The sequence below is a fragment of the Squalius cephalus genome, assembly GCF_949319135.1.
Source record: "Squalius cephalus genome assembly, chromosome: 15".
NCBI lineage: Eukaryota > Metazoa > Chordata > Actinopteri > Cypriniformes > Leuciscidae > Squalius > Squalius cephalus.
The window spans coordinates 21,786,715-21,799,335 of NC_137136.1; the positions used below are offsets into that span (position 1 = coordinate 21,786,715).

The 12,621-nt window shown below is 44.6% G+C and overlaps 1 protein-coding gene across 1 annotated transcript; it reads right to left on the reverse strand.

Moving 5' to 3' along the window:
- Positions 1–339: 339 nt before the first annotated feature.
- Positions 340–12,337, reverse strand: cyp21a2 (cytochrome P450, family 21, subfamily A, polypeptide 2; the record flags this gene model as incomplete). The annotated part of the gene is made up of 12 exons (XM_079895747.1): positions 340–657; positions 756–859; positions 1,483–1,649; positions 1,942–2,055; positions 2,547–2,630; positions 2,717–2,803; positions 2,907–3,017; positions 3,122–3,217; positions 10,177–10,331; positions 10,437–10,526; positions 10,886–11,074; positions 12,214–12,337. 12 exons carry the CDS (start codon positions 12,335–12,337, stop codon positions 413–415), a joined length of 1,566 nt encoding a protein of 521 aa, XP_079751873.1. The 3' UTR covers positions 340–412.
- Positions 12,338–12,621: the final 284 nt, after the last annotated feature.

Sequence of the window (12,621 nt, forward strand, 5' to 3'; positions counted from 1 at the left end):
TTTTTTCATCAAGATAATTTTTATAAATGAACACATCTTTTATGAAGCCTAAATGTATTCGCCAGAAGCTTTACAATATAAAAGTTTAATAAAGATCACAAGTATAAACAGAAGGTTGTAAAAAGCTAACTAGTGACAGACAATTATTCCTGTTTGGCATGATGGCGTTTAATATCTCTGACAACCTCTGTAGTCCAATTTGCTCACTTGTTTTACAAGTCACGTAAAAGCTTAAACAATTCATGAGTTGGGTACAGAAGTGTTTTATTTTTTAGAATAAAACAGGAAAATATATCGAGCTTGTGCTAACCCATTAAAAAAATAAACCTTGACATCGGGATGATTAAACTGGAAGGTCAAAAATGCTTGTGGGTTTTAAATCTCATTCCTGCGACACTCTATTCATAATCAGTTACTGTTCTCTTGGGTGTGCTATAATTGCGTATGGTTTGACTTTAAGAACCACACTGGCGACGCCTCGCAGGTCAGGCAGAGGCTCTTCTTTACTGGCAGGCAGGAACTGAAAGTCTCGCAGCAGATAAGCTGTGAAGAGAAACATCTCCATTTTGGCTACCGCCTCTCCCAGACACAGTCGAGCTCCCCCTCCAAAAGGAATAAGGACACGAAGGGACCCGCCACCATCTTCCAAAAAGCGTTCTAAAATAAATCATATTCACTGTCACGGTTAATGAGCACTGCATTGCATGTGTAAATATGCACATTAGAGAGGTCTGACAACTTGTGTGGTTTTGTACCTGGTTTGAAGCTGTATGGATCATTCCAAACGTCTGGATCATGGTGGGCACCATACAGATTAGGAATGATTATTGTATCCTTGGGGATGAAATGGCCTGCAATACTAAACAGAGGACTGTATGAATTTCTTTCAAGAATCTGACTGAACATTAAAAGGGCTATATGAACAATTCAGAAACCCTTATTAATAGTGACACTGGTGGCAGTTAAGTGAACCAAACCCTAACCCTAACTTTACTAGCAATATAACACCAAATATAGAACATTCATTGAATAATCCACATGAAACTGATTAACGTAAGCTGTAACTGACTGTCATACATTTTTTAACCGTGCACTGACGTCACTGCCATTACATGATAGGCTGAGTTGCCTCATGTGATCCAAGTTAGCCGTTATGCTTTCTCCAATGGTAAGAGATACAGACCCTCTCATCTCCCTAATATAAGAAGATCTCTGGTGTTGCTTCACAGCCATTCGCAAATCCTCTCCTGTGGCCTCATGGGATAGAAAAGTGTCCATTATATGCACACTGCAGAATCTCACCCGGAAGTAAGTATGTCATCCGGGTACATTTTGCCTACTCTTTTATAAGTACTGTGAATTCGGACATACTTCCTTTGTCACATACTAGCTTTCGCCATTGTATACCTAGCAGGGAAGTATGCGATTTTGGATGCAGCCTAATTGTTAGTGATCACAGTACTGATCTCACTCGATGCTCACCTGCTGTTGCGTATGGCTCTGTGAGGCACGGCTAGGGGAGCTACAGGTCGTAGTCTCAACATCTCATTGATCAGTGCACACAGATACGGCAGTCTGTGACGGTCGCTGTACTGAGGGTACCGCACATCCAGCACTCCACACAGCTCCTCGTACACTTTATTCTGAACCTGGACGGCGAGAGAATGAAAATAATGTGTGCTGAATGTTTGTTTATAGACCTGTAGAACAGGGGTTTCCAATCCTGCTCCATGGATGACCACTGTCCTGTTCAGAGTTTAGCAGCAACCCAAGTTAAATACACCTGAACCAAGATAATCAAGGTCTTCAGGATAACTAAAAACTTCCAGGCAGGTATGTTAGGGCAAGTTGGAGCTAAACTCTGCTGGCCATTGACCCTCCAGGACCACGATTGCTTGTAGATAGAAGACATTTAAATAGGCTGCAGAAAACAATAGGTACCTCGGGCCTATGTAAAAGGAAGGCCACAGTCCAGTTGAGCAAGGCAGCAGTAGTTTCTGTCCCTCCAATTAGCAGATCCACTATAGTCATGTGCACATGAGTGTTTGTCAGAGTCTATATATGGGAGACAACAATATTTTGGTTAACAATATTGGATTCATTATAGTAAAAATTTTTGCCCCCATGCCAAACTCCTGATTGTGCAGATTTCAATTGAAATGACTGGATTTTGTCTGCAAAATTTCAAATGTGACCGCACCTTTAGGTGTCTGTTTGTTTACATTTAAAGGGAACAGCTTGAAGAACACTGTATTTTTTACAGTACTGTGTTGAATAGGTTAAAGAAAAGATATTTCATTTATTTTACTGATTACAAGTTCTTTCCTTTATTCTTTTCAACATTTTGTAAGAACAACTCAGTTTGTCTTTTATAGATTAAATAATTATTCATTAAACAAAATTTTTTCCCCAGGACATTCAAACACAATGTTATGCCTGTTTTTCATTCAATAGCAAAATATACAACTTATTTCAGTATTTTGAGGTCTCCAGTTTGGGAAACTTTGGTCCAGAAATCTCCAAACAAAACATGTTCCATTGCTCACCATTTGATTGGCTGCTCCTTGTGGTGGTTCAAGGCACTGCAGAAGTGAAGAAGTCAGCGTGCTGCCTTCTTTATGGTCACTTCTCTGCACATGCCACTCGATTAGTACTTAGCACATTTTAGTTAACTATGTTTAATCATTTTATTAATCATTTGAGCATTCATTCTTACCTTAAACTCCTCTATGTGTTTCCCTATCAGTTCATCACGTCTGGCTACCTCCTTCATGAGACGAGAGAATGGGGGGTTGGGTAATTTCTATGAGGAAAAAAAATGTACAAAAAGGGTGCAAATGAAATGCATCTAGGGTCAAAACAATTCTAAAATCCAGCAACTTGGTGGTTAAAATCAAATGTGTTACCCTGAGCAGAGGGAAGGAGTCCAGTGCTGAGATCCAGGGTGAACCCCAAAGAGACACAATCTTATTCAGACAGTCCTGCAGCTTCTGCAACTCTTCTGAACTCTTATCATACTGTCACAATGAGAGGCAGCAGGGGGTTTCAGTGTGAGTGAGACCATGACATTGAGGACACATACATTGTATATTGTGGGGAATAACTTTTAAACATCATTTACAGTTTTGCCAAAGGTTAGTGTTGTGATGACATTACTCGCGGCCACAGTAAAATCTTCAGATAAATCCACTGCTTTTCCTTTGTAGTCCCGCAACACCTGTTTCAAAACCACAAAATGTTTTCTTTTAAGGGATTAATCTGTATAAGTGTGTTTTTTATAATTATTTTAAATGTAAAAAATAAATAAAAAAATCCAACATTCCAAAATGTTAAAGATTCAACATTTTCCAATGTTTTTATCTTAAATATCAAAACAGTCTTAAAACAATGTAATTTACATGAAAAAGTTAGTTCAGGCAAGAAGTAAAAAAACTACTCGGTTACTATCGTAACCTCAGTTCCCTGAGATAGGGAACGAGTATTGCGTAGCTATACGCAGTGGGGGAAACTCCTTTTCCTCGATTTACTGAAGCTTTTATGTAAAACGCATTTGCAGCTGCACAGCTAGCACATTGAGCGTCTGGCTCGCTCATAGGTTGTGCTGCAGCAACTGCTTAAACCAATGGGGCGGGCGCCTCTGACAGGCCACCAATGAGCATCATTACACGTCAGAGCTCCCCAAGGGGGCGTGGCCTTAGCCTATATCAGAGCCCCGAATTATCATTATATCATTATCATTATAGCAGGTTCCACGACTGAAGCGACAACTCACCTGGTTACTATAGTGCGGCCGGCTACGCAATACTCGTTCCCTATCTCAGGGAACTGAGGTTACGATAGTAACCTAGTAGTTCCCTTTCGAACGGTCACTTCGTATTGCGTAGCTATACGCAGTGGGGACGCCATGCAAAACGGCACACTAAAAGTAACTGGTTGCCATTGAACTCAGGACCCCTGAGCCAAAGACAAGCCCGAAACCATTATATATATATATATATATATATATATATATATATATATATATATATATATATATATATATATATATATATCAGACCAGACACCGTCGGGCCTTATAAAATATATGTGTCAGTAACAATACCAACCTAATATACTAATGAACCCAGACACCGTCGGGGCTATTTAGCATAATAAAAAATAACCAGCAAGCGGGTTTTATATATTGTGAATGATTATGCACAGTACACTGTAGACAAGACCGGGCACTGCCGGGCCTTTATCATACCGAAAACACCTTCGCTTGTAGAGAAGGTACCTCCATATTATAAAATTTCATAAATGTGGAAGGCGAGGACCAGCCGGCCGCATCACAAATATCCTGAATAGGAAAACCAGATGACCAAGCCCACGACGAAGCCATGCCTCTAGTCGAATGGGCTTTAATACCTATGGGGCAAACCTGACCCACCGAGGTGTAAGCCATAGATATAGCATCCACAATCCATCTAGACAGCCGCAGAACGCTCCAGATAGATTCTCAGTGCTCTGACAGGGCAGAGAAGATTAACCTCCCCGTCCTCCACAGAAGGGGGAAGGGCTAATAACGTAATGACCTGTGCTCTGAACGGCGTTGAGAGCACTTTAGGAACATAACCATGCCTGGGTTTGAGGATGACCTTAGTGTCACCTGGGCCAAACTCCAAACATGAAGGGCTCACTGAGAGCGCCTGCAGATCTCCTACTCGCTAGATGCCAGTGCCAACAGGAGAGCAGTCTTTAGCGAGAGAGGTTTCAAATCAACCGACTGGAGCGGTTCAAATGGCGGGCCCTTTAAGGCCCCCAGGACCCTGGAGAGGTCCCAGAGGGGCACAGAAGGGGGTCTGGAGGGGTTAATCCTCCTAGCACCCTTCAAAAAACGCACCACCAAATCATCCCTTCCTATCGACTGGCCAGCTACCAGGGCATGATGCTCTGCAATAGCTGCCACATACACTTTGAGCGTGGACGGGGAGCGGCCCGCATCCAACAGCTCCTGCAGGAAGGATAATATCACAGCTACCTCACATGACTCTGGGTCCACACAGTTTTTCGAGCACCAGCTGGAAAAAACTGACCATTTCAAATCCCGGGGGAGGCCCCTGTGTACCCGTTTAGGGGCCACACATGGAGGGCCCATAAATCGGGTCGCGGATGCCATATCGTTCCTTTCGCCTGAGAGAGGAGGTCTTTCCTCATCGGAACAGGCCAAGGGACTGTGTCTGATAGCTGAATCAGCTCCGGAAACCACGGTCTGGATCTCCAGAGAGGGGCCACCAGCAGGACTGGGCACCCGCTCTCCCTGACCCTTTTTATGACTTGTGGAATCATCGAGACAGGGGGAAAACGCATAGAGGGGGCGATTGGGCCAATGATGGGTCAACGCATCCCTGTTCTTCGAGAAGAACATTTTGCAATGAGTGTTGGATCTCGAGGCAAAAAGGTCTATTTCGGCCTCTCCGAACACACTCCATATCAGACGAACCGTCTGTGAGTTCAGGGACCACTCGCCTGGGGGAGTGTTGCCCCGTGAGAGCATATCCGCGCCCAGATTCTGAACACCCGGGATATGCATTGCTCTCAAAGAGCACAGATTGTTCTGTGCCCATATAAGGAGGTCTCTCGCCAGGGCATACAGGCTGCCTGACCTGATGCCGCCTTGGCGATTTATATAGGCCACCACTGACATGTTGTCCGAGCGGACCAGGACATGGTGGCCTTTTAGGTTTGGTAGTAAAGCTTTCAGGGCCAAACCAACTGCTTTCATTTCCAGACAGTTTGATGTGTAGGCTCTGCTCCGTGCTCGACCAGAGGCCGGAGACAGGCTTGCCCTTGTGCAGAGCACCCCAACCTAGGTTGGATGCATCTGTAAACACTACTTTCCTTCTGGAAATTACTCCTATGGTCACACCCTTGAGGTACCAGTCCTGAGCTCGCCAGGGAATCAGGGCTCTTAAACAACCGTGATTCACCATGATGCGCAGGCTGCGGGACTGCCATGCATGGGTTGGCACACGGCGTTTCAGCCAGTGCTGCAGCGGGCGCATGCGCAGTAGTCCCATACAGAGTACTGACGATGCTGCTGCCATGAGACCGAGAAGTTTCTGAAATTTTCTCAGGGGCGCGCGCTCGCGCGCTCTGAACGAGGCTGCTAGCGTCTGCACTGAGAGCGCGCGCTCTCGCGTGAGCCGCGCTGTCATCCCCACTGAGTCTAAAACTGTGCCCAGAAAGACTACACTCTGGCTGGGTGTCAGTTTGCTCTTGGTAACATTGATTGTGAGACCCAGGCATTTCAAATGGCCGAGAATCAAATCCCTGTGAGCTATTAGCTCTGTTCTAGATTGGATTAAATCTATCGCCCCTTTTGCTAACAAATTCTGTACTTCGGCGCGAAGCACGTGACCCACGCTGCTTCTCACTGAAGACTCGACGACCGCCTGAAATTTTGGGGGTCTGCGAGCGAATTGGAGCGAGTAGCCTTGCTTTATAATGTTTATGACCCAACTTGACACACCGGGGATGGCTTGCCAGGCCTGCACTCTGTGTGGCTAGGGACTGAACCACTGATTGGAATGAGTCGCCTACAGTGTGGGGACTTACTACCCTTATTTTGTGATTTGTGCACGTATTGGGTGTTTGACTGACTGTACAAGCTTTTGCCTGTGGGGAAGTCAGTGTTACAACATGGAGGGGGCCATCTAGTGTAGGGGGACCGTGAAACCATGGGTTGTGATTGTGAAACATACTCTTTTTGTGCTTTATTTGGGTCGCCGTGAAAACGGCGTTTGTTTGTAGAGGCGCGCTCACTGCTGCGGGCCTGTTTACAGTAATAAAATCCCCAGCCGCCTGAACTAAATAGGGAGCTGAGGGAAGTAGTGTGGGTCTTTTCGAGGGTGGTCCGGCTAGCCCGAGACACGAGCCCTCTCTCTTCGTCCTTGTTAGGACGACTTCGGCGGTACCGGGTCACTCACCACGCTGGGCCGCGGGCCTTGGCGCCGGGGCATCGGGTAGCATTTTGTCGACCTCGGCTGGCGGAAGGTATCAGCCGCAGGGCGGGGCTGAGATACCTGCTTCGCCGGCCTGGCTGGATGCGGCGAAGACGCTGGCTTGGTCTTGCTGGACGCTGAGCTGGAGCGCTTCGGCAAGAAGTGTCGCATTGCCTGGGACGCCTTCTGTGCCTCGGTGAATCTCTCCAAAAACCCTTTAACCGCCGGGCCGAAGAGGCCGGAGCTGGATACGGGGGCGTCGAGAAACTGTGTCTTGTCCGTCTCCTTAATCTCGGTGAGATTAAGCCAGAGGTGGCGCTCTAAAACAACCAAGCTCGCCATGCTCTTCCCTATGGCCTGTGCTGTAGCCTTCGTAGCACGCAAGGCTAGGTCCGTCGCGCTCCTCAGATCGCTGAAGGCTTCGGGGTCCGGGCCAGTCTCATCCATAGACTGGAGAAGCTTGGCCTGGTAGACCTGAAGCATGGCCATGGTGTGTAGAGCCGATGCAGCCTGGCCAGAGGCGGAATAAGCGCGTCCGGCGGGGGCTGATGTGGCTCTACATGGTTTGTTGGGGTGGGTAGCTCTAGCTCGCTAGCTAGCCGCCGTGTTTGGGCACAAATGAGCTGCCACGGCCTACTCGAGGGGCGGCAAAGACTCATATCCCTTTTCCGCTGCACCGTCAACTGATGAGAGTGTCGTGGAAACAGACGAACCCACACGTGCTGAGTAGGGTGCGCGCCACGCCTTAGTCAGCTCCTCGTGGACTTCGGGGAAAAATGGCACTGGTTTGTGACGAGGGGCCTGCTGGCGCCCTGAGAGAAACCAGCCATCCAGCCGACTACGGGGCGGCTCCTCGGGCAAGGCCCACTCGAGGTCGAGGTCCGCGACGGCCTTGTTCAGGATCCGAAGCATTTCGGCGTCGGAGTTGGTCCTGGTCGCTGAAATGCTGCCTGATGACTGGGAAGCTTTGATGGGGTCGAGGGAGCCCGGCCATTCCTCCTCAGACGCGGCGATCGACAGGCTGTCGTCGTGTTCGACTGATCCTCCGAAAGAGACAAGGCCCGCCACATGGTTGGGGGGGGGGCGCAGGTCTCCCTCGAAGAAAACCGGAGAGGGCGTCGTCTCTGGAGAAGGCGAGGCACGCGGGGACACGGCCGGCGTGCGTTCGCTTGTCTCCATGCTCTCGGGGGGCCTTTGGCTGCGGCGCTTCTTCTTCCACGGCTGAAGTAGCGCCGGGAAGGGAAGTGCGGGTGACGCGGCATCGCCGTCTCGTAAGAGAGCTAGCCGGGTACGCAGCACGGAGATCGGCATGCTTTCGCAGGCCTCACATCCGCCGGCAGAGAGTGCATTTTCCGCGAGGGCAGCTCCCAGGCAAGAAATGCAGCTCGCATGTCCATCGGCCTCGTGCAGCTTGAGCCCGCACGTGGCGCAGGATGAACTAGGCATAATTTCAATAAAGGATATATCGTCGTCGTCTTCGCCGGATAGCCACAGGTGAGACGGCGTCAGGGGGAAAACGGCTGGAGGGCGTAGTCCGCTGAGAAATGCTCGCTCAGGCTGAAGGGCTTGTTCCACGGCAAAGCTTGCAGTATTCGGTCAGAGACATGCAGTTGTCGCTGAAGGAGTGAAATCTGCTATAATGGAGAATTCGGGGCTCTGATATAGGCTAAGGCCACGCCCCCTTGGGGAGCTCTGATGTGTAATGATGCTCATTGGTGGCCTGTCAGAGGCGCCCGCGCCATTGGTTTAAGCAGTTGCTGCAGCACAGCCTATGAGCGAGCCAGACGCTCAATGTGCTAGCTGTGCAGTTGCAAATGCGTTTTACATAAAAGCTTCAGTAAATCGAGGAAAAGGAGTTTCCCCCACTGCGTATAGCTACGCAATACGAAGTGACCGTTCGAAAGGGAACTAAGTAAATTATTTATAAGCACTCAATTCAAGCATGTAGAAATGAAAGCGTAAATATCAACGTTATAAAATCTGATAATGGTGTTCCCATCATGCACTGGGCCTTGAATAATTAATGTGATTGATTTTTCACTGTTTTCCAGCTGTATTTACACTGTTTTATCATTGCTTTTGTTGTTAGGATTAGTAACTTGCCATTTTGTGACATTTGGAGTTCATTTTCTACTCAAAATGACACATTCAAACACAAAAATGATCCATCAAATGTTACCGTCATTGTATATTGTCTACCAAGTATTGAGGTCTCTGCGACACAACTTTTGATAATGTATTAATTACGTAAATGTTTCTAAATAAAGCATATACTATAAAAGTGTGGTATTATTCAATGTTATATTGTTAAAGTGAAATGTATTGCAAAGGAAACTACAACTGAATAGATATTACTCAACGTTCTAAGTTAAGTTCTAAGTTAAAATTACTTATTTTCTTTGTTACTTTCACTTAACTTAGTTAAGTAGAGTTTACTTAATTCCATATGTGACATTTACTTAAAAAATATGCGTGCAAAAACTTGCCAAAGAAAAATTAAGTAAATTTTACTTATTGTTTTTTTTCAGTGCATTTTGAAGTGCATTCAACTTTGTCAAGTGGGTGAGGGAAGTGTATTTGGATAGACCCTCCTCCACCCCTCAATTTTGACAGAGGGAGCGAGTCTACTTAATATGTACAATTCAGGCAGATCCATAGACCACAATGCAACGCGATTGTGACGTCACAGCAGATTGTGCTTTTACCCCCACCCCACACAGCTCTAGTACATGGTATTGGAGTTATTTTGACATTTAACCGCATAATGCTTGTAGCTGTTATAGTTTATTGTATTGTTATCATTTTCATTTGTGCAATTTTTGTCATTTTCTCCAACAGCCCAAGCATACGTCTAGAAAAATGTAATTAATAAATCAGTGATTCAAGTGATCAAGGGCTTAGTGCGTTCCTTTTAAACATATTGTAAGGGTTGGTCTTTGGTGTTTTATGCCCCCAACGGCGCCTTCCAGGCAGCGAGGGGATGGGTAGGTTTAAGGTTGAGGGTAGGGTTAGCTGCCTCTAAGGAGCCATTGGGGGCTTAAAACACCATCGAGCGTAAGGGTTCCACCAGCAGTGGGCACTCGTACAACGTAAGCAATGACGTACATCCGAGTGAATGAGACGGAGGGAAGTTAGTGAGGGAAGGGCATATAAAATTGGACTGAAACACAGCCTGTGTGTATCTGCCCTTTACCTGACAGAGATGGTGTGCTTGCTTTTCTATGACAGAGTGAAGGGAATCAGTCGTGCAGCGCTGCAGAGCACTATGTACCACACGCCTATGAGCCTTCCATTCCTCACTGAAATCACCTAAAGAAATGGTTCGCCCTCCACCTGACACTATATCAGCTAAGAGTGAGGTACAAGAACAAACACATATGAGATATGAAATATAGGCAGTCTTTTTGTAAAGATAATCAATTGAGTGCTAGGCTATTGAACAAAGTAAGTTACCTGTGTATGAATGAGGCCTCCCAGCAAAGTCAGACCATTTTTTAATCAGAGCCTCGCGGATGATCTCAGTACTGTTTAATATCACCATAGCTGCAAAAAACAATAAAAGACATGAAAGAGATACCATCATTACATAATTGACTCTTGTCTGAATGTTTGCTAGTAGAGCTTTTTAAAAAAACATTTTTTTTTCATAGAATTTACTTTTTTAGCTACAAAATGTAATAACTATGAATATGTAAACCTTTCCTCAAAAACAAAATGCATACACATTGCTCTGTTGTTTATTTTTTCCTTTCTTTTTTATTGAAAAATATAAATATATAAATGTTCAAAATTATTCAAAATTGACGAATGACCAAAGTTTGTGTAATTCTACATTTGATTTAGTTGTGGTTCATAGTTCATGAGTTTTACTAACATGGAGATCAAATAAAAAGATGAATTACTTGTGCTGCCACAGTTGAGCCGATAGATACTTCCATAGCGATGCGCCAGTGCAGTCAAGTGGATGGGCAGATGATCTTGAGCGAGATCCAGCATATTGCCCAGCAGAGGGAGAGAGAATGGACCAGGAAGAGTGGGAGAAAGAGGAAGGAAGCGCTTAGAGAGGGAATGCAGGAGTTTGGGCACAGCAGCTAGACAAGTACAGGTGGAAAGACAAGTACATATCAAAATGGAGCAGAGCTGTCGAATTTCACAATTCTTTTAGGGGTGGGCGATATACCGGTAGACACGATTAACCGGTAGAAATTTGTGACTATCGTCTCTATCGTGGTTATGCTCACTTGACGTTTCTGTGCCACACAGTCACGGAAGCTTGTTGTTTGCATGCGTTTTTAAGAATTGCGGGTTAAAAACTAGTGATTAAATAAGCAGCGAAAGACATATCGATATACTGTATGTGCGTGCTGTCAGAGAGACTGTTTCTCATCACTGTATGAGAGACGCGCACACCGGTGCTAATAAAGCACATGAGAACTGAACTGAGTGCTTTTTGCCGACTAAATACACATACTTTTGTGTCAAAGTGATCCTGTCTTTGCAAGTAAACAGTAATTTATGTCTTCAGTGAACATAAACAGTTGAGAAAGAAAACACACAAGTATATTGGATCCATGCAGTCGGTCTTAAAGTGACAGCATCCAAATTTACCTGCTGTTGTCATTAATGTCATTAATGTAACAAAAAAGAGAAAATCTCTCACTGCTCTTGACTGAATCACTTTTGTAACTTTAATAAGTATAAATATATTATTTCATTTACACAGTAAAGACTATGCAGTGTTTTTTATACATTTGAGTACTTAATACAAATTCAGTTTACATAGTAGGCCTATTTCTTATTTCTAGTGCTTGAAGTTTTTCTGGTAGGTCTATTTCATTTGTATCTTTGTTTGTTTTCCTATATGCTTGTAATTAGTTTATTTGTTCATTCTTTATCACTGTTTACTTGTCTTCAGTAAGTTTGAGAATTATTATTTAATTTTTTTTACATAGGTTAGCATTAGTTTTTTGTGATATTGAAAATGGTGACAAGAATTATCAAAATGTCAATGGTATCAAACATTTTGAAATCATAAAAACCTTATTTAAACAAACATAACTATATTGTGATATATATCGTACCGTGAAATAAAATTACTCATATCGTGATATAAGATTTTGGTCATATCACCCACCAATAATCTCCTTCTTCACTTTTCTGGTATTCAGGTTATCAATGGAAAGTTCTTAAATCTACGCCTTCACAGCTCTATTTGAATCAAACCTCCTACCTTCTGGTTTGTTGCTCGCTTTGGCATCTCTGTCACTTTGCCTTTTAGTCTGTCTACAAAGTTGGACCACAAGCATCCACAAAATGAATAGTAACAGCACCACACTCACTGCTGAGATACACATGCTGTTGATTCTTTATTGAGTCTAAAAACTCTCTGAAAGCTTTTCTTTTACTCTCCCCCTTTTATTATATTCCTCCTCCAACCCTGCTCCAATCCACATGATTGAGTGTTGTTTCTTAAAGTATCCTCTCATCAAGGATAGGTAAATATTATCTTGACCTTTATCTCAATGTTACTCTCAAAGCAAGAAGAATTAACCTCTAACATTACGATTTGATGAATGATATTACAGGATACCAAGTGCCCATTGGCTTTATGATCAACAAAGTTTCTATTTAGTTAAAA